General features: G+C 42.8%; 1 protein-coding gene across 1 annotated transcript in view; it reads right to left on the reverse strand.

Annotated features, from left to right (window-relative positions):
- LOC306843568 (1-phosphatidylinositol 4,5-bisphosphate phosphodiesterase beta-1-like) overlaps positions 1-22,419 on the reverse strand; it is a 130,483-nt gene that overhangs the window by 15,808 nt on the left and 92,256 nt on the right. Inside the window, exons 23-29 of the mRNA XM_079375096.1 lie at positions 20,041-20,145; positions 15,287-15,402; positions 7,745-7,871; positions 7,592-7,645; positions 5,407-5,602; positions 5,189-5,339; positions 1-14 (exon numbers count right to left, since the gene is read on the reverse strand). The exon at positions 1-14 is cut by the window's left edge and continues 63 nt beyond it. Coding sequence (XP_079231222.1) covers positions 1-14; positions 5,189-5,339; positions 5,407-5,602; positions 7,592-7,645; positions 7,745-7,871; positions 15,287-15,402; positions 20,041-20,145 — 763 coding nt within the window. The remainder of the gene's footprint in view (positions 15-5,188; positions 5,340-5,406; positions 5,603-7,591; positions 7,646-7,744; positions 7,872-15,286; positions 15,403-20,040; positions 20,146-22,419) is intronic.

Raw genomic sequence — 22,419 nt, forward strand, 5'->3', positions numbered from 1 at the left:
AACTTCTCAGCAAGCTACACCGCAAAAGAAAGCCAACATGTATGTAAGCGAACATGTACAGCACACGCTAACGAGACAGGAAGCGCAATCTGATTGGCTGACTGCTCAAAATCCAATCAGCAGCTGATGGACAGAACCAAGCCCCGTATGGAGACAAAATGATGCCTAAAAGATTTGCATGCGCAGGGCAAGATTTGTGAACGTGTACATAAGATAGCATTTTATCTCCATAAAATATTCTAGTAGTGTTGAAGTCAAGACCACCGAAACTGAGACTGAGACCAGAAAGTGTTGAGACCAAGACAAGACCAACACTGCTCAAATTAATCTGAAAGATACACATTTACTGCCTGAGAAATGTCTGATATTTAATCAGTAAATACAATTAGATTAAAGGGGTTGGGCAAAGATGCTTCAAAATGTATTTTACAGTTTTTTCAAAATACTTACAGTTTTTGAAACTATGGCTCCATTTGAAGAATGTCAAACACTACTTTTGTGTGTCTTTTACTTGTTCAGAGTGCAGTGAAGAACAGGAGTTTATCACAACTCTCGCACATACTGTACATGCACATATACACTGTATATACAGTATGTATGACTGTTTTACACAGTTATGTAACTGAACTGAACTGAACTAACTTGAGCTGTAGAATGACACTATTGACTTGTTTAGAGCTGCTTTACAGCAGAATGTGAATTTGATGCTATTGTGAAGCTGCTGTGGAACAATCTATATTGTATAAAGCACTTTAGTTCACTTCCTGACGGCTTGTATGCATGTTCAGCAAGGATGGATGGATATATATATATATATATATATACAGTATATACTATTGTCACGTTCCCTCTCGGGACACAAGGAGCGAGGAGACGTAGGAGTTCCAACTAGCACATTTATTGGAGAGACACACACAAGGAGACGAGGAGCTTGGGGAGAGACGAACATCAATGACGTTTAAGACCGGACACAGGGGCTAGGAAACACAGGGATTATAAACACTGGGAAATTAGCAAGGAAGAACAGAAACAGGTGTGGGGCAATCACATGCAGGGCTGGGGACACATTAACTATTAATTAAAGGGACGAGGATGGCCAAATAGGGACACGAGAGGAGGGGAAACACAAGACAAGGACTGACATTACGCCCCCCTCCGGAAGGCGTGTCCTCACGCCTAACACCATCCAATGGGGAGGGGGGGTGGGCGCTCTGGAGGCCTCCAGGGCGGTGCCCGTTCCAGGGGCCATGGCGGGTCAGGGGACTCGGGAGGCCAGGGCGGATCTGGAGACTCGGGAGGCCAGGGCGGATCTGGAGACTCGGGAGGCCAGGGCGGGTCAGGGGACTCGGGAGGCCACGGCCTATTTTTTTTCGGGCCTGAGGGGTTCTGTGGCCTTGGCCCTTGGCCCGGCCACACAGGCTGTGACCCTCTTACCCCCCCCCAAAATTTTCTTGGGGAAGCTCCCCCCTGGGAGCCACAGAGGAGCGGGCTCTGTCGGGCGCTTTTGCAGCGCGGACTCTGTCGGGCGCTCTTGCAGCGCGGGGATGGACGGAACCTGCGTGGAGCCGGCACGGGAGGGCACGTGCGTGGAGCCGGCACTTGGGGGCGCTCGGGAAGCGCGGACACTTGGGGGCGCTCTTGCAGCGCGGGGCTGGACGGGACCAGCGGGAACTCAGGAGGGCTGGACGGGACCAGCGGGAACTCAGGAGGGCTGGACGGGACCAGCGGGAACTCAGGAGGGCTGGACGGGACCAGCGGGAACTCAGGAGGGCACGTGTGTGGAGCCGGCACGTGGGGGCGCTCGGGAAGCGCGGACACTTGGGGGCGCTCTTGCAGCGCGGGGCTGGACGGAACCAGCGGGAACTCAGGAGGGCTGGACGGAACCAGCGGGAACTCAGGAGGGCTGGACGGAACCAGCGGGAACTCAGGAGGGCTGGACGGAACCAGCGGGAACTCAGGAGGGCTGGACGGAACCAGCGGGAACTCAGGAGGGCTGGACGGAACCAGCGGGAACTCAGGAGGGCACGAGCGTGGAGCCGGCACTGGAGGGCACGTGCGTGGAGCCGGCACTGGAGGGCACGTGCGTGGAGCCGGCACTGGAGGGCGCTCTGGAAGCGCGGACACTTGGGGGCGCTCGGGAAGAGCTGAGCTGGACGGGACCAGCGGAGATGCAGGAGAGCTGGGCGGGATCAGCGGAGACGCGGGAGTCCACCTGCGAGGAGCAGGCACTGGAGGGCGCTCTGGAAGCGCGAGTTCGCGGGGGCGCTCTGGAAGCGCGAGCGGCGGCGGGCTCGGGAGAGCCGCGGACGACAGCGGGCTAGCTCCGACTCGGACCCGGAAGTCTCCCAGACACCGGTATATTCCTACCCTCCAGGTCAATCCTGTGGTGTCTGGGAGGTCCATGGGGTAGTTGTAACAGGCTCCGAGCCGGAACAGATGGAGGATGGCCGCGTCGTGCAGATCCGAACTCTGCGCGAGCCCGCAGAACTCCTCTGCGTACTCCACGAAGGGAAGCTCGCGGAGTATCAGGGCGCGGAGGCGGGCGGCGAACTCCATCGCCATGGAGGGAGCGGGAAAAAAGGAGCAAACAAAAAACTTTCAAAAACGGAAAACAAAACGGGGGAAAAGGAGCGCCGCTTACTTTGTAGGTCCGGTCTTCTGTCACGTTCCCTCTCGGGACACAAGGAGCGAGGAGACGTAGGAGTTCCAACTAGCACATTTATTGGAGAGACACACACAAGGAGACGAGGAGCTTGGGGAGAGACGAACATCAATGACGTTTAAGACCGGACACAGGGGCTAGGAAACACAGGGATTATAAACACTGGGAAATTAGCAAGGAAGAACAGAAACAGGTGTGGGGCAATCACATGCAGGGCTGGGGACACATTAACTATTAATTAAAGGGACGAGGATGGCCAAATAGGGACACGAGAGGAGGGGAAACACAAGACAAGGACTGACAACTATGTATAAAAATGATGTACAAGTGTGTTCACACATGATCACTATTTGTAGGTCTTCAGTAAATGAGTGTGGCATTTAAAGTGTGTTTCCCAAATTAAACAAAAGAGCCGTTAGTTTCGAATGATGTGTGCAATGTAGAGAACTGTGTTTAGAGTTTTCCAAAAAATTTGTTTTACAATATCAAACTGAGTTTAAAGCATGTAATGTGCTTATAGTTTTGTAGACTTGGTCTAAAGATCAGGCATATGAGTGAATGGTCACTAAGTGGCTTTCAAGTATCACTTTTACCCCCGGTTTCACAGATGAGGCTTAAGCCTAGTCCTAGACTAAAATGTAAATCTGAGCTGTTACAACTGAAGGAAACGTGCACTGACTGACCTTAAAACATGTCAGTGCCTTTGTATTGTCTTAAGATGCACACCAGTAATGTTTTTTCTAAGGCATGTTTATAAAAATTACTTAAATGTCCTTATTGAACTGAGACCTAATCCTGGTTTAGGATAAACCCTGTCTATGAAACCGGGCCTTAGTGTCTAAGCAATTTAAAAAATAAACTGTAAAATAAAATACCAAATACCTTAATTTTAAGTGTATCAAAATAAAATACAAAATACAGCAGCCACACCATGTATTAAAATAAACTACTGTATTTTTGTATTTTAAAAATACTAAACAGTACTTTTACAAGAGAGTATGCCATTTCTTGGCAAACCTTCCATCAATTGGCCTGTTTGATCCTTCAGCATTACACTGACTCAGCTGATGAAGTAAACAATGTTTCATGCAATACATCTGACATATGCAACCAATATTCACATATCCCTGTGATCTCCAGATGAAGGTTAGTTTTGTAAGAATTACAGAACCTCAGACACTTTGAACTTCTGAGATGGACAACACACACACACACACAGTGTATTAACATGGGGAAGGGGAAGTTAATGCATAAATGCTGCCCACTGCACAACATTTTAGCATTTCAGCAATTATTAAATGATCAATATGCTTTGATTTTAAATGTAGCCAGAAACGAAAGTAGCAACAGAACTTGTCAAGGAGTATTAACACAACTCCAAACACTGAATCTATTGAGAGCCACAGAAGCATAGAGGACACAGTAATAGTGCAGTAACGAGTCTGAGCAAACTACTGAGCAGGGACCAACCAGAGGCCGCGTTTTATGATGTCATCATGTGGACTTCTTACAAAGTATTTTACTTTTTACTACTAAAGTACATTGTACTTTAAAACTACAAAAATACAAAACACTAAAGTATTTTGATACAAAATATGAAGCCATTTTCATCAACCCTATCAAATAGAAATGACAAAATCCTATTTTATATTTGAAATCCGTGTACAGAGCTGTTACAAATCAAATCAAATCACTACAATCTTCATCTTTGCGCTGCAGAAGTGGTACAGAAGTTTCATCTGAACTGGTACAACTGCATAAATATTGTTGGCATTAGTTAAAAAAAAACATTTTAGAATATAGAAATATAATTAAAAAAAAAATAGTTTTAAATATGCAAACTAAAACTGCGGTAGGCTAGGTGGTGGCAAAACACTTAAAGAGTGAGTCATGGAAACATTTATTCAAAGCATTCAAAGTTGAAAGAGGAATCTGAAATGTAATTCATTTAATATGAACTTTTTGTTTGTTGAATGTTTGTATAAAATCGATATCATGTTTGCAGTCACGCTCATGTTCGTCAAAATAGCTTTCTTGCTCTTGTCATATTGGATCTCATACAAATATTTTTCACAATCATATCTTGAATTTTTTGGGCATTTGTACTAATTTTAGTGAATTTGTTTTAGACACAATTCCCCATTAAATTCTGACCTGACAACAGTTTCAAAAGAAATCAAATTAGAAGGAAGTTATTGATTGCATTTGAAGCAGGAAGTTTTACATTAATTCACGTTAATGATGTTAACAAATAAATCAGACAATGGAGCAGTAATTTAGTGATATCCCTGCAGCTGTGGTCTTGACTGGTCTAAGTCCTCTTAGTCCCGAGACAAGACCGAGACCTTAAAAAAAAAAAGGTCTCAAGACCAGTCTCTAGCACCAAAACACTATAGTTTAGTGACAAAATGTTGGAAAAGCAGCCATGTTTGTTGGCAAATAATTAGTTGTGATTTGTACAGGTTGATGTTCACATGGTAATCGCTTTATTTGCCAGTGGTTATGGGAGTACTCAGTAGCAGTTACCAGTTTGACGTGCTCTCGTTTGAGGTATTTCTCGCTGTAGAACTGCTCCTGTCTGAGCACGAGAAGCTGCCGCTGCTGCTGCTCCTTCAGTTCACTCAGTTTCTCACATCTCTCCAGCTCCAGCAGATCCTGATCCTGATCCGACACACTCCTGCGGGAACACAACCCATCAGACACCGGGGAGCGAGCGGACGGCAAAGACTTTCAGAGAAACTCACCTCTTCTGCAGCCTAGACCTGCGCCGGAGGAACTCGCTGTGCTGCTGCTTCCATCTGGACGCGTGTTCGTCAATCAGCTCGTTTGTTTTCTTGTTGTGTTTCCTCATGAGCTCCTTTAGTTCTTTATACTGCCTCTTCTGCTCCCGCAAATAACCCTTCATCTGTTTCAGTTCATCTACAGTCTGAGCGTCCACCTCTGTCACACACACACACAAACACAAACAAACCAACAAACAGACACACACACACACACACACACACACACACACACACACACACACACACACACACACACACAAACCAACAAACAGACAGACACACACACACACACACACACACACACAAACAGAGTTACACACACGCACACACACACAAACAGCAACAGACACACACACACAAACAAACAGAGACACACACACACACTCACTTAAACAGCCTAACTTACACAGTAGCCTATAACAAACTTATTAATTTCTTAAATTTATCTATGGAAAAACAGTGATACAGCCTCATGTGATTATTGAACTTTAAAAAGGCAATGATTTAATGTAATTGAGCACAGATGAGAAGAAAGGCGGAGCGAGTGAAGGAGACGTCACTAGAGGCAGAACTGCAGCCGTTACCCCGGTAACCCTGTAAACAAAGCAGCTGCGCTACTTTCTGAACTGTGTCAATGTTTCAGTCATTCAGATATTTCTATTCACTTTAGTCTTCACCATAGCACCACATAATTAATACTTAAAGACTTAATGAGCTGTTTATTTTCAAACTTTAACTTTTTTCTTTTAATCTAACCTAAAACATGGCCTATAATATATATTGACTGATTCGTTATGATTGTTCGGTAACACTTAACAGGTTCCATTAGTATTAGTTAACATGAAATAACAATGACTGCATTTATTAATCTTAGTTCATGTTAATTTCAACTTTTAATAATACATTATAAAATCTACAGTTGTGTCTGCTAATATTATTCAATGGAGCTAACATTAACTAACAATAAATAGTTGTATTTTTATTAATCAACGTTAACAAAGAATATTAACTACTGCAACAATTAGCTATTGCACATTGTTAGTTAATATTAACCTGCTATAACTAATGTTAACTAATGGGACCTTATTGTAAATTTTTACCTATTGTTCTTTCCTTCATTTGAACGTCAATCTTTTGCACTCTAATCTAACCATCCCTACATTTTTCAATTTAGGAGCACCCCCTCCCCAAAGCTGTAAACCTAGGGGAAACACTAGATATCTTTAAAACATTTGAGAAGTTCAAAGTAAGAGTTCTCACAACTAAGGGAAATGTAAATCTGAGTATTGTATAGCAATGATACAAAACATTATATTTCCTCATGATAGAACCCAAGGGGAGCATATACAAACAGAATAAAACAGGACCCAAAAGGGATCCCTGAGGTACCCCATATGTGAGTGGTGCGAAAGCAGAGGATGAGTTTCCAAACATCAACTATATCTATCAGTCAGATATGAAGAGAACCAATCTAATGCCAGTGTAATTGATCTGAATAATGACTCTATTGTCTTCTGTAGAGCTGCTTTACAGCTGAAACTGAATTTGCTTCATAACTGATGAATTTTGCATGAACACTGTTACGTTCCTGTTTATTACTGTGAAGCTGGTTTGAAACGATCTGTATTGCATAAATCGCTATAGGAATAAATGTGACTTGGCTTAAATCCATACATGAAGAGATCCTCTGTGATAATATCCTGGCCAAAGGAGAACTGACCCCCCCGGTCAGGTTTCTCCCAAGGTTTTTTTCTCCATTCTGTCTCAGAGGGAGTTCTGGTTCCTTGCCGCTGTCTCCTCTGGCTTGCTCAGTTGGGGACACTTGATTTCTAGTGATTATCATCAATTTGATTTCACAGATACTATTTAAACTAAACTGATCTAGACAATGACATCTCTGAATTCAATAATGAAATGCCTTTAACTGAAAATTGAGTGTTTAATCTTATTATTATACATTACTGACACTCTATCCTCTAATCTGATACTGTTAAGTGCTTTGACACGATCTGTATTGTTAAAAGCACTATATAAATAAAGCTGACTAGACTTGATTTACTTGCGACGCTCACATCATTGTTTATGACGTGTTTACACGCAGCTGAGATCAGATAATCAGAGATGGATGTGAATCTCAGACACGTACCTGTTAAAACATTCTGGACCACATCCTCAGACTTCACAGTAGGTTTGACCGACCCTGAAACACACACACACATACACACACACAGATGATGCTGTCCTGATTCTACACGTGAACGCAGCATTAAAGCGCAGCCGCTGGAAGCGCCTCACGCACCTGAGGATGAAGTCTGGTGACTGACCACGGATGATTTGGGTGAGATGCTATCATGGTTCAGCCCGTTCTCTGCGGTGGGTTTTGGGTCAGTCTTGACCTCTGACACAGGATCTCCACCGCCATTGACCTGCTCCAAACACAAGCATATAAAGATCAAAGATCTACAGAAGAACACATGCATCCTGGACTGTTGCTAAGAACAGCACACAGAAAACCAAGATGAAGTCTCTAAATGAAGCTTTAATCAGTTAATTCTGCATCACACGTATAAAACTATGACATAATGACTAAAAACCCCATACCTGCATGGCTGGCCAGAGCGTGTAAACATACCGCTGGTAGCCCACCCTCAGCATGACTAAACTAATATAGTCAACTAGTAAAAGACTAGTTTGCGGCTGTCAGCTCACAAGCGTTTGACTCGCTGCAGGTTTATAAGCAGATGCCAGCCTGCAAACGCTGCACAAACGGTTGCTAGCGGATCATGTTGATTCAGCGTGACTGCTTGAGTGAGCGAGAGAGAGAGAGAGAGAGATGCTCTCAGATCCGAAATCAGGATGTAAACGGACATTATATTTCTTATTTCAATCCGCTCTCAACATTTGTATCAAAGAACCTGCTTTCTCACAGTCCTGGAAAATCTGGATATGTTGAATCTTAAATTGTGATTTCTAGGGCTTGAAAGTTCATTGAATTTTCTATAAGAACATTTTCTAGTTATGTCAAATTTTTAATCTTGTTTAGATAAACCTTATCCAAGCATTTACTGTGAAACTTAAAGAACATTTAGCTGTTGAAACTTGAATGTTAAATGCAATTATTTTCATTTCGGTTATTTATTGTTTTTTAATTGTTTCAACATATTGCCAGTCCTACTTTCTGTGCAGTAAAAAACTATGCCATTACAACTTTAGTACCAGAAATGTCTGTGTTTTTATGAGGAGCCTTCACATGCTTAGAGGCACTAAATGAATTAAGAGATGCTCCGAGCACGTGCAGACTCTGAGAACACGCCTGTCGCCATAGAGACACAGACACGCCTGACAACAACCCCCCCAGAACTGAACAACACGCAACATTCTCTCTCTCTCTCTCTCTCTCTCTCTCTCTCTCTCTCTCTCTCTCTCTCTCTCTCTGTCGGAGTGCATGCTGGGAGTGAATGGAGTGTGGTGAGGGTGAGTGCGTGTTGTGGCCGTGTGCTAAAAAAACCTTTTCTATCTTTTTTTTGTGTGTATGTTTGTTTTTTATGTGTTGAATTTATTCGTGCAATTAAAATTTAAAGGTGTTTGCGTCTGCAACCAGTGTTGTGCTGGGAGGCATGACGAACCAAAACACAATGAGTTTTTAAGACTTAACCCGCCACCATGGAGTGAAGGTGGAGTCTAGAATTAATGTGGAGCAGTGTTGTTTAGCGGTGGGAGAGATTGTAGGACATGATCATATTGTCTCGGCATCGCGAATGAACAGTGCAATTGTTTTTTTTTTTTTAACAGTTGAAAAGGCAAATGACATTGTTCAAAGTGGCGTTGTGTTGAATGGTTCACTCGTGACGGTTTCCCCTATAAAGAAAATCCCTCTCGGGTGCAAGTCACCTTTAGTGAAACATCTAGTCTCATTCAGAAGACAAGTTTTCATGGTTCTGAAAAATGGAATTGATGAGATCGATCTGGTTTATAAGTTCAAAATTGATGGGTTCGATTATACAGTGTTTGCAACATCTGACACTACAATTAAATGTTTTAGCTGTAGTAAGATCGGACATCTAGTTCGTGATTGTCCTAATAAAAAGGACAGTGCATGTGCGAGCACAAGCTCGGGACTGGGGTTTTCTGTTCTTCCTCTGGTTGAGATCGCGAGTGACACAGTCACTGCCGGTATGTCTGTGGTGGAAGCCGGTGAGATTGAGCCCGGGCCAATCACAGTTGTGGCTGTTGAGAATAACCCTGATACACTTAAGATTGTTACCGAGTCTAGTAAAAGTGATACTCCCTCGATGTCTGATGAGCAGGCTGAACATTTTGAAAACGTTTGTGTAATAGAGGCTGATGAAATTGATGTGGAAGACGATGTTGATTTTGAAAAGGAAGCTAAATCTGTTTTCAAGATCCCAGTTAAAAGAAAGAAAAAAAGCTGTAGAAAAGCTTTTAAACAAGTAAAGAAAGATGAGGGTGGTAATGAGAATGTGGGTTCAGACAGTGAAAGAGATTCCTCTGATTCAAATGTGTCTCAGGGTTCAAATTTGTCTATAAATTCTCAAAGTGAAAACTTGGATTGTTTGTATAAAGCTGAAGACATTAGTAAATTTCTGCAAGAAACAAAGGGATTGAAGTTGGAGTGCATTGTAAACTGATTGTTCCCTGATTGTTCCGAATTGTTCCCTGATTGTAAACAATTCATCAATGATGTAAGGTATCTAATGAAAGAGGGAGCCTTTCAAGATGTGGAGATTTACCGTCTTAGAAAACTTGTGAACAAACTTAAAAAAAAAAATTCTAAAGATGATGAGGCTGTCAACTTATAAAATTATGCCAAAAATTGTGTCTTTGGCAGCTCTTCTCATTTTTTTTGTTCTGGTCTCAAACAAAAATGACAAATTTTAAAATCGGATCTTTAAACTTAAATGGTGCCAGAGATGGTCTTAAAAGAATGATGTTATTTGAGTTTATTAGACAAAAGCAAACAGATATTCTGTTTTTACAAGAAACACACAGTGATTTTAAAAATGAGACCGACTGGAGAAGAGAATGGGACGGACAGATTGTCCTGAGTCACAAATCCTCTATTAGTGGAGGTGTTGCTGTTTTGTTTTCAAAGCATTTTTTACCTCTGTCTTGTGAAGTTGAGGAGGTAATAAGTGGTCGTTTTTTAAAGGTCAAAGTGAAATTTGAGAAAATCACTATGGTGCTTCTGAGTTTATATGCACCTACAAAGGGATTAGAAAGAGTTATTTTCTTTGATAAGGTTGATGCTGTTTTGAAAGATTTCAATCCAGAAGATATGTTATTTTTAGGTGGAGTTTTTAATTGTACTGCTAATGATAAGTTAGATAGGAATCATATAGAACCACACACTGCTTCTCAGAGAACACTCATACAACTAATTGAACCTCATGATTTATGTGATATATGGATAAATATGAATCAAGATGTTAGACAGTACACTTGGGCCCATAGTACTGAACATACTATCTCCTTGGCACGACTTGATAGAATTTATAGTGTTCAACATCAACGTAATCTTTTTAAATTTTGTTAAATTATTCCAGTGGGGTTTTCTGATCACAGTTTAGTTCTGTGCAGTGTTTCAATGAAGTGTGTGAAGTATAAGAGTGCATACTGGATCTTTAATACTTCATTGTTAAATGATAAAAATTTTATGGATAATTTTAATTTTTGGGGGGAAACTTTTACGCAGCAAAAACTTTTTTATGCTTCTTTACTGCAATGGTGGGACTGCGGAAAAGTTCTTATTAAGGATTTTTGTCAAAAGTACACTATGAATGTTACTCGAGACATAGCCCAAACAATGAAGATTTTAGAAACGGAAATTATTGTTTTGCAGGATTTATTAGCATCTAAAAAAAATTGAAAACACTTTGATGGTTTAAAGAAAAAAAAAGCAATTCTGGTAGACCTGTTGGGAGTTAAAGCACAGGGAGCTTTAAGGCCATTGCACACTGAGTCCGAATTTTTCGTCCGAAATTTTCGCACGTTGAAAAATAAATACGACCTCACGTTTTGTCAATCACGTTTGCACACTGCCTCCGAAATTTTCGTCCGTCAAAAAAAAATTCGGATCGGGTTCGATTTTTTGCGTTTTTCGCATCCCTATAAAGCATTTTGAGATGCTTTGAGAAGGTGTTTTGACAATTCAGAGCCACCGTACAAGCGAAAGCCAAAATCCAAAATAGTGTCAGACAAATTAAAACACTTCGTCTTGCAGCACAGAGCACTTTATGACAAACAAAGTGCGGAATACAAAGATACAGAATATAAAGAACTGCTGTAGCCTATTTTTTTATGCCTGCCGCGCACCTTTCCGATGCCGCGCGTGTGTGTGTCTGTGTGTCTGTGTGTGTGTGTGTGTGTCCATATAGTCTCTGTTCAGGATAAATTGGTTCACGGAAATTGGTGGTCTTCTTTTTAATATGTGGATTCAGTATCGCTAGCAAAGTATCAAACTGAGGTACTGACATCCTGAAATAAACTTTGATAATCCCGCACTCTCTGATAAGGAGGTGGAACTCTCCTTCCTCTCTGCGCAAATCTAAGGATTTCGATGGACCTAATATTTCCTTTTTCTTTTTCTTTTTTTTTTTAAAAAAGAGAGAGGACAACAAAATCACCCTCACTGCTTGAAGACATTTTGTATAGTTTTGCGAATTTTTTCGCAACGGATTAATTAAAACGCATCGGACTCAGTGTGCAAGGTCTCTGTGCGTGACGAATTTTTAAGATTGCGAATGCGAAAAAACGCATGCGAAAATTTCGGACTCAGTGTGCAGAGACCTTAACTGTGACACAAATGGACACTCCCTCAAACTAAATTTTTTAATTTAGAAATGAAAAAAGGTCAAAGTAAAATGATTCATACTTTACGCTCAGCTACAGGACAAGAACTAACGGAGCCTGCTGATATACGTTGCTGTGCTGTAGAGTTTTTTTCAGACCTTTATAAATCTGAACTGAGGGAATGGGGTGCAGATGCTGAGAGTTTCCTTAAAGGACTGCCAAAGGTGGATGAAGAGTCCAACAATGAACTACAACAGACTTTGTCATTACAACAGCTTTATGCTGCCATGATGAGCATGCAAAATGGTAAATCTCCAGGAATTGACGGGCTACCTGTTGAGTTTTACAAGGCTCTATGGCCCGTCATAGGAGAAGATCTGCTGGCAGTTCTTAATGACAGTCTAAAAAGAGGAATATTGCCACGGAGCTGTAGAAGAGCAGTCATTACACTGTTACCTAAAAAAGGTGATCTTCAGTGTATCGGAAATTGGCGCCCTGTTTCACTCTTATGTTCAGAATATACAATTTTATCTAAAAGTTTGGCTACAAGACTTTTTAAAATTGTTTTAAAAAAGTTTTAAGCAAATTGATACATTCAGATCAGTCTTATTGTATTCCCAACAGGTCTATTTTTGATAATATTGCTTTAATTAGAGATGTTTTGGATGCTTCTAAACTCCTGGGAATTAACTCTGGTCTAATTTCTCTTGATCAAGAGAAGAGAGTGGGAAATTGGAATGGAGATCTTCCTGCTTTACCTGGAGGATTAATTTGGAAAAGAGGAGGTTTAAAATACCTTGGTGTCTATCTAGGAAATGAAAATTTAATTAGGAAAAATTGGGAAGGTCTAATTGAGAAAATAAAAGGTCGATTGAAAAAATGGAAATGGTTGCTCCCTCAGATATCTTATAGAGGACGTATTCTTATAATTAATAATCTTGTGGCATCTTCATTATGGCATAAACTGGCTTGTGTGGACCCTCCAAATGGACTCCTTGTAAATATTCAAAGAGAACTGGTGAACTTTTTTTGGGACCAGTATCATTGGACTCCTCAAAGCATTCTGTTTTAGCCCAAAGAAGAAGGAGGTCAAGGTCTGGTTAATCTTGCAAGCAGAAGAGCCACTTTCCGTCTCCAATATGTACAGAAACTTTTAATGGGACCTTATTCACTTGTGTGGAGACCATTGGCTTTAAGCATCTTGAGAAGAGTGGGCAATATGGGAATATATTTAACTTTGTGTTTAATGGATCATAAAAGATTTAATTTTACTGGAATTCTCCTTTTTATCAAAACTTGTTTAAAGCGTGGGGTCTCTTTAAACAGCGGTGGACGGAACCAGCAACTTCTCTTTATTGGTTGTTGGAAGAACCAGTTGTATTTGGAGCTAGATTTGATACTTCAGGAGAAGATTTTCCTGGTATAACAGATATACTATGTCATAAAAAGCTTTTTAAGCTAAAAAATATCATAAATGAATCAGGATATAATTTACTGAGAGCTGAAAAAGTTGCTATCCTTTTAGGAATTAGATCAATCCGTTTTGCAAAGAAGTCTCTTGACAAACTAAAAGTTTAACTGATGAAGAGAAGATACTTTTAGAAGAGTTTGGTGCAGGGACTTTAATCCCTGATAGTAAAGATCTTTTTCCAGATCTTGAAATTTGCCCTGTAATAGAGGAGTCTTGTCTTAATAGCCCCTTGTTAAAAAGTGGATTTAATGAGTATATTGATTTTTGTACAGTTGAAGGGAAAACATTATATAAATGCATTGTGAAAGCGCATAATCAGCGTAATTTAAGCATTAAAACAGATACAGTATGGAGAGAAAAATTAGGAATCAACTCTGAAACTAAACCTGTTTGGCGAGCATTTTACAAACCACCATTAAAAAAAACCTTGGAGATTTGCAGTGGAGGATTTTACATGGAGCTATTGCTGTAAATGCCTTTGTGTCTATTTTAAACCACACTGTAAGTGATAAATGTCCATTTTGTTTTGAACGAGAGACCATTTTTCATTGTTTTATGGAATGTAATCGACTTAACCCTCTTTTTGATTTATTAAGTGTTTTTTTTAGATTCTTTTAATATTTGTTTTTCAAAGCAAGATTATATTTTGGGTTTCTTTTACAGTTCAAAACAAAAGTTCAAATGTCATATCATCAATTGTGTTGTTGGAAAAGCAAAATATGTTTTCTATATCACTAGGAGAAATAAGATAGAAGAAAAGCCAGGACAAGATGTTGTATTAGTTTTTAAAAAATATGGTAAAATCAAGAATTCTTATTGATTTTAATTTTCATAAATTGATGAACACGAAAAAAGCATTTGAAATTCAGTGGTGTTGCAACGATGCTCTGTGTTCAGTTGATGATGAAGAAATTGTTTTTGTAAGAGGTGTAAAGTAAAAAAGTTTTTTTTTTTGGGGGGTCCGTTTAAATTTGTATAAATGTTAGTAAATATTTTAATAAATTGATTGTAAAAATAAAAATCTCTCTCTCTCTCTCACACACACACACACACACACACAGAAACTAGTTCCCCACTTCACAAACACAAAGACTAGAACATCAAAAGGACAAACAGAGGTAGTTATCAGACCCTAATGCTCAAAGGACTAGTCAATGCATGTCTTGAGTTAACAGCTGCTGTTAGCGATGTACTGCAAATCATAAACACAAGAGGATCATTCATCTTTGAAAGCAATTTTTAATTAAATATAAACTCCCCACATTTCTCCCAACTTAAAATCTCAATAAATTACAGTCTCTCACTCTTGGTTGCATAGTTTGGTTTCCTTAAATAGACCATCATACACCGCCCCTCTGGTGAAAACACGTTATTGCAGGATGTGACGTCAAACAGCTGTTCAACAACAAAACTATTTCTATGCAATGTTTTTCAACAGTGTATGCTGTTTCAGGCCTACGCTGCCCAACAGCCAGTCGAGCTGCTCAAACAAGCAGATCAATGTTGTGAAAGCTTGTTTAGGGTCTGAGTTGCTGTGCAATAACAGCTGGACTCACTCACCTCTTCTCTGTCGGTCTCCTGTGCTCCCTCTTCTTGTGTCAGAGCCGCCAGCTGATTGGCTCTCTGCTCCATTAGACTAACGTACAGGATGGGATTGGACAGGGCCTCGATCACATCTGAAACACAGCAGCATCAAAACACCAGAACACGTGCTGTCTGCATAATGAGTCTTTAAGAACAAAAACATCTCGGGTTACGACTGTAACCCTTGTTCCCTGAGAAAGGGAACAAGACACTGCGTCGGTAATGACACTTTGGGGATCCCCCTCAGCGTAGCGCGTCTGAAGCATGAATGGAACTATTCCAATCCTGATTGGTGTTGCTTCATGACGTAACATGTGACGGCATATTCGGAAGATACAAAGGGACGCCAGCACACAACAGAGTCAGCTTTTGCGATGAAGCAAGCTGCAGAGATGCAGTGTCTCGTTCCCGTTCTCGGGGAACAAGGGTTACAGTCGTAACCCGAGACATTCCCCTTTGAGGGAACTCACACTGTGTTGGTAACGACACTTTGGGGAACATATACCCACTATGCACAACTTAGGACGAGAGCACTCATGCACCCGGCGTGGAGGGAAGGTCCAGGCTATAAAACCTGATGAAAGTATGCAGTGTGGACCACCCAGCCACATCGCAGATCTCCTGCAACGGGACTCCTGAAAGGAGGGCCCTAGATTATGCCATGCCTCTAGTAGAGTGGGCCCTCAAGGCCACAGGTGATGGCAAACCGCGCACCTGATAGGCCAAGGTAATAACCTGAATAATCCAATTAGTAATCGTCTGCTTGGAAGCAGGAAGTCCCTTCTTGGGTGATCCAAAGCACACCAACAACTGTTCCGACCTCCTCCAATGAGAAGACTTCTGAATAAAGATATTCAAAGCTCTGACAGGGCAGAGAAGATGAAGCCTCTCTTCTTCCGCCGACACATGAGGCGGTGGATGAAAGGCCTGATGAACCACCATCTGTGCCACATTAGATGGCACCTTGGGCACATAGCTGGGCCTAGGGTGTAAAATGGCCTTAACTCCTCCAGGGGCAAACTTCAGGCAGGTTGGCGAGATAGCCAAGGCCTGGAGATCCCCCACTCTCTTGAGCGAAGTAATCGCTAGGAGGAAGACCATCTTAAAGGTTAGGTTCTTTGCCGTAGCCGACTCGATAGGTTCGAAGGGGGCAAGTGACAGCCCTTCAAGGACCACAGCCAGATCCCAAGTTGGGACTCTGGAACGAGTCACAAGCCTCATCCTCCATGCACCAGGAGGAAACGCACGACCAGCTGGTGCCTCCCTAGAGGCCCAACATCTAAAGGCGCGTGGAAAGCCGCAATGGCAGCCACGTACACCTTTAGTGTGGATGGGGTAAGACCAGCAGAGAAACGATCTTGGAGGAACTCCAGCACTGAAGCCACCGGGCAGTTAACTGGGCCAATCCACGTTCTCTACACCATGTAGAAAACACATTCCACTTTAGGCCGTACAATCTCCTTGTGGAGGGAGCCCTAGAACTGAGTATGGTCTCGATCATTCCATCTGACAAGCCAGCCTCTAGGTACTGCGCCCCCTCAGGGGCCAGACCCACAGTTTCCACAGCTCTGGCCGAGGGTGAAAAATGAGACAGCAGAGGGATCTGCCACGGCTGGCCTGCCAGGAGTGACATGATGTCGGCCAGAAAGGCCAGAAAGGGGCTACCAGCAATAGACTGACCCCCTCTTTCCGGACCCTCTCCAGAACTCCCGGGAGCAGAGCGATCGGGGGAAAAGCGTACAGGCGTAGCCTCGGCCACGTCTGTACCATGGCGTCCAACCCCAGTGGGGCTGGATGCCTGAGAGAAAACCACAGTGGACAGTGGGTTGTCTCTCGAGACGCGAACAAATCCACTTCCACTGGGCTGAACCTCTTGCATATCGAATTCACCACCTCGGGCCTCAACCCCTGTCTCGACAGGACGTCTGCTCCCTGATTCTGGTCCCCGGGGACATACATCGCTCTGAGAGACGACAGTTTCCCCCTGGACCACAGGAGGATCTGGTGCGCCAATCTGCACAGAGGGCGCGACCTCAGACCCCCCTGATGGTTCAAATACGAGACCACTGACATATTGTCTGCTCGTATTAGGACATGGTGACCGCTGAGATCTGGGAGAAAGCTCCTCAGAGCCTTGTAGACCACTAGCATTTCCAGACAATTTATGTGCCATGAGGAATGCCAGGCCTGCCACAGACCTCTCGCAAAGCGGTCCATCCATGACATCGCCCCAGCCCGTAAGGGATGAGTCTGTCGAATCTACTTTTCGGCGACATGACACTCCCAATACTGGGCCTTGGGACAGAAACCAAGGTCTTTTCCATATGGACATACGGAACCTGATCATACGGAACGGATTCCCTCTCGAGGAAAACCCCTTAGTTTTCAACCACCACTGTAGGGGTCTCATGTACAGAAGGCCAAAAGGTATTACGTTGGTCGCAGCTGCCATGAGCCCCAGCAGTCTTTGGAACTGCTTTACAGTGATAGCATGGCCTAGCTTTATCCTGGAAACCTTTGCCAGGATGGACTCTATACGAGCGGGAGACAATTGTGCCCGCATCGTTATCGAGTCCCATACCACCCCCAGGAACGTGGTTCTCAACCCCAAGTTCCGAATGTGGCCAAGGACGACATCTCGATGCCGAACTGCCATCTCCCGAAACTGGACCAGTATAAGCCAGTCGTCGATATAATTCAGCACACGGATGCCCTGAAGCCTCAGCGAGGGGAGAGAGCTAGGCCAAACGAACCCGGTACTGGAACGCTTCACCCCCGAAAGCGAACCTCAGGAAGTTCCTGTGAGAAGGAATGATGGAAACATGGAAGTATGCATCCTTTAGATCTATCATGACAAACCAGTCCTCGGATCTGACTCACGATGGTAGGAATAGTGAGCATCTTGAACCTGAATCTCCTGAGAGAACGATTCAAGTGCCGCAGATCTAAAATTGGACGCAACCCCCCATTCTTGTTTGGAACTATGAAGTACCGGCTGTAGAACCCGGAGTGAACTTCCTGTTCCATCACCCGACCCTGCTCTGGGTGCACTACAGCGACACTCTCTTTTTGTACCTGCCGGTACGAGGAGCTTGATGACAGCTGGGGCAACCCACTCAGAGCAGCCTTCTTAGATTTAGAGCAGCGAGGGAGGTACTGCTTAAATGCTGCAGACTGCTTTTTCGCCTCCTGAAACCTGTCGAAGACCATATTGACTGCGTCGCCGAACAGGCCAGAAGGCGATATCGGGGCATCTAGGAAAAAGGCCCTGTCAAGTTAAGTTTATCCACAAATGTCTCTCCGTGGCAACCATAGCCACCATGGAGCGGCCGATGGCAGGGGTCGTCTCCTTGGTAACACGGAGAGACAAATCTGCAGCTCTACGCAGCTCCGCTAAATCACCTGGAGTTGGACCCTCGCCCTCATCTAAATCCTTTAAAAAAAATCAGCCTGGTATGCCTGCATCAGTGCCATTGTATGCAGGCATGCACCAGCCGACCAGCCGCCATATAAGCCCTGCCCACCAATGATGATGTAAACCGACAAGGCTTGGTGGGCAGTACCGGGGCTTTAAGGGAGGACGCAATGTCAGGGGAGAGGTAGCTGGCTAAAGGCTCTTCCACCCAAGGCATCGTCCCATAACTGTACTCACACGCACCCAAAATGTTACTATAATCTAACACAGGAGGGTTAGACAGTCGAGCGGAGTACTGTTTATTCCATGACTTACACATCTCATTGTGTAAGTCAGGAAAAAATGGTAAACCCCGGCGTTGATGCTGAGACCTGTGCTGCAGGAAGCGCTCATCCAATTTACTTTTCACTTGCACTTCCTGTTTTTCTTGTGGCCAGTTAATATTAAGTTTGGCCACAGCACGAGACAACACATCAACGAGCTCCTCAATTGCGGGAGAATGCAGTGGCGAGCTCTCTGCAATTCCACCCGCCTCGGTGCTGAGCATGTCTAATTCCTCAGAATCAGACAGCTCAAACATCGGGTCCTCCTCCCGTGTGGAAGAAACCGCGACGCGGGCTTCCGCACGGGGAGTGAGACATCGTAACTGTCAGACGAGGACTGAGAATGTGCCGCAGCAATCTCGAGCCCTCCTGACAGATCCATCTGCGTGCCCCACGATTTAAGCCGTCGCGCCGCCTCGGCGGACACGGGACCCGAATCGCGCGAGCCTGGCCAGCCTCATTAAACACAGCCAGGCGGGAGCGCAGCACTCTGATCGGCAGAGCTACACAGTCCGCATAGGTAGCTCCCTCGAGAGCTGCCTGGGCGTGCTGCCCTCCCAAACAATGAACACACAGCTGATGTGTGTCCCCACCCGTTAAAAACCTCGGGCAGGGATGCACACAATGCTTGAACTATCCACTCGCCATGACAATGTACTGCTTGTGACAAACAACACCAAATAAGACACACAATGACACAGAGCGCTTGCTGAAGAGCAAAAAGCTGACTCTGTTGTGTGCCGGCGTGCCTTTGTATCTTCCGAGTATGCCGTCACATGTTACGTCATGACGCAACACCAATCAGGATTGGAAAAGTTTCATTCATGCTTCAGACACGCTACGCTGAGGGGGATCCCCAAAGTGTCGTTACCGACGCAGTGTGAGTTCCCTCGAAGGGGAACTGAGGAAAAGCTACAGAAGTGTGGAAGTATAAAGAAGCATTGAATTATCACTGACTCTGACAGCCAAGTTCACATGACCCTCTTTTGTACCTGCAAAGGTGTCTGGGACGTAGTCCTTGACCTCAGTGTAGACGAAGATGGACGGAAGCGTCAGCGTCTGGTTCTTCTCGTTTCTCAGACTGATGTAATGATATCCTGCAGCAGAGAGACGCGCACTTTAACTCTCTGGGTCCGACAAACGCGAATACGCGTTTTGTGGCAGATTTTCCTGATAAGGCAGAAATGAGCTTGAATTACTCTGCCATTTTTGATCGTTCAGATAAGAGCAATACACCATTTGAATCTGTAAGGGGTCTACTTTTATTTGTATACACTCATAATAACAACAACATGCTGTAATTTTGTAGAATATAGAAAATAAACAGGGTGCGTTCTCTGTCATCTCTGTCTCTGTCAACTCTCTTCACAGATACGGAAATAAAACAACCAGAATCTCAGCGAAAACATGCCTCAAAGACAAGATAAATATATGTATAGAAATCTTGAAATGTCTGATTTTAAATTAACCAATTCAAGTCGAAAACAAATAATCTGTTTTTATGTAAACCGTATGAAAGTAAGGAGTGGTCTGATTTCTCCTGTATCGCCTCATTACAGCTAATCCCGCCTCTCATTGAGCGCGCTGTTCATATGGAAATGAACTGAGGTGAGCCAGGTAATCATGTACACGCCCCTGAGAAATGGCATAAAACGTCAAGCTTCATCATAGAATTACTTACTTTTTCTGCACGTTTGCATGATGGCAACGCTACACGGGTGAAGAAGCACTTCGGATGGTTCTGGACAGTGACGAAGAAATTACATTCTCCTCAGAGGAAGAGCGCGACTCCGAGGACGAACGTTTGTATTTTGAAGAACGTCTGGACCCAGCGGAGGATATAATTCCTGACGAGTAAGCCTTTTATTATTACCTTAGTGATGTAAAATGTTGCTCAGCTATAGCCTATTTTATATCTAAATTTGGAAATTTCCAAACAGGCTATTGTCAGAATAAAATCAGCTATTCAGAGTAAAATTGGTTGAAATATGAATTATTATCTCCTTACAGGCCATTTATAGTAGCTTACTTTTTGATCAGTTCATCAGTAATATTCAGGAAATAATAGACATTGAATGGATGTTTGAACTTATTTGCATGTTTGTTTGTTTTTAGTTTTTTTTTTAATGTTCTACAAAGTGCGTGTAACACCAAACCAGCAGAGGGAGCTCTCACCAGAGTACTGACTGCTTGCCACTCCCTCTGCTTCCTCTACTGCCACTTCCTGTTTGTTGCTTTATAAGCCAGAGACTGAGCACATGTCAAACTGCGAAGTATTGCCAGTTTACCTGCCTTACCAAGCGTTTACCATTGTCTTTCTAATTGCCTTGCTGTGTATAACTCTGCCTGTTGACCACGACTCTGATTTCCTGGATTTGCCCCTCTGCCTTGTTTGCTCGTTTGGACTGATGTTTGTGTATGAACTCTTTGCCTGCCTACTGATTTCCGCCTTCTGGATTGCCCCTGTGTGTATCAACGGACTCAACTGTGTTACTGGTATAGACCTCTTACCTGACTTCACGTTTCTGTTTGTTGAAACCCTTTTTAATAAACTTCTGCGAATGGATTCTAACTCTGCCTCAGCGCCATCTTTACAGTGCGTATATAACTAGGCCTATATATAATGACGATATATAGCATATATATATAATGCCATAGTATATATGCTATGATATATGTCTTGCAAAACTTAACTGTGCTTTTATTTTTTTAAATTTTTTTTTACACATTATGGATTGTTTAGACTATATTTTTCCAAATGGTGAAATTGTTAACCAACTAGCTTTTGTTCGCGAATAGCTGATGTGGTAATTGTTTTGAATGCGTTATACCCGGCCATTGGCTTTCTCGATCGTCCTAGGTGTAAATGTCACCGATAAGTGGACCATCGACAGACATATGCGCACGTCCATTCTTATCAATGATGCAATTTATTATCAGCTATGCATCTTCTGGTAATTGTTAACAATTGTTTCAATTTTCGTATAGGACTGTGGCTGCATCACTGGCATCTTGCACAAGAAAGGCATGCAAGTGTCGTTCAGTTTTGAGTTCGCTGGAAAATTACAATGAGTAAGTGCACATTCAGTATTTTACAGATGTTAGTTAAATTTTCTTAAGAAATGTTGGGATAACACAACAAAATCTTCCTGTATGGGTTTATAGAAATTGTACTTTTGTTATGCCTGTATCCCACATGAAAAAAATACTAATCTATAGTAAATACTATAGTGTTTTTGAACCATACTATACTAAAGTTGATTATACTGTATATATTATAGTATTATTATTTTATAGTATTATTTTTATATGTGGTTGATAGTGTTAAAATATAGTTCATTTGTTATTGGCATTCTGTTTTCTCATCAAGT

This window comes from Barbus barbus (assembly GCF_936440315.1).
Source record: "Barbus barbus genome assembly, chromosome: 24".
Taxonomy (NCBI): domain Eukaryota; kingdom Metazoa; phylum Chordata; class Actinopteri; order Cypriniformes; family Cyprinidae; genus Barbus; species Barbus barbus.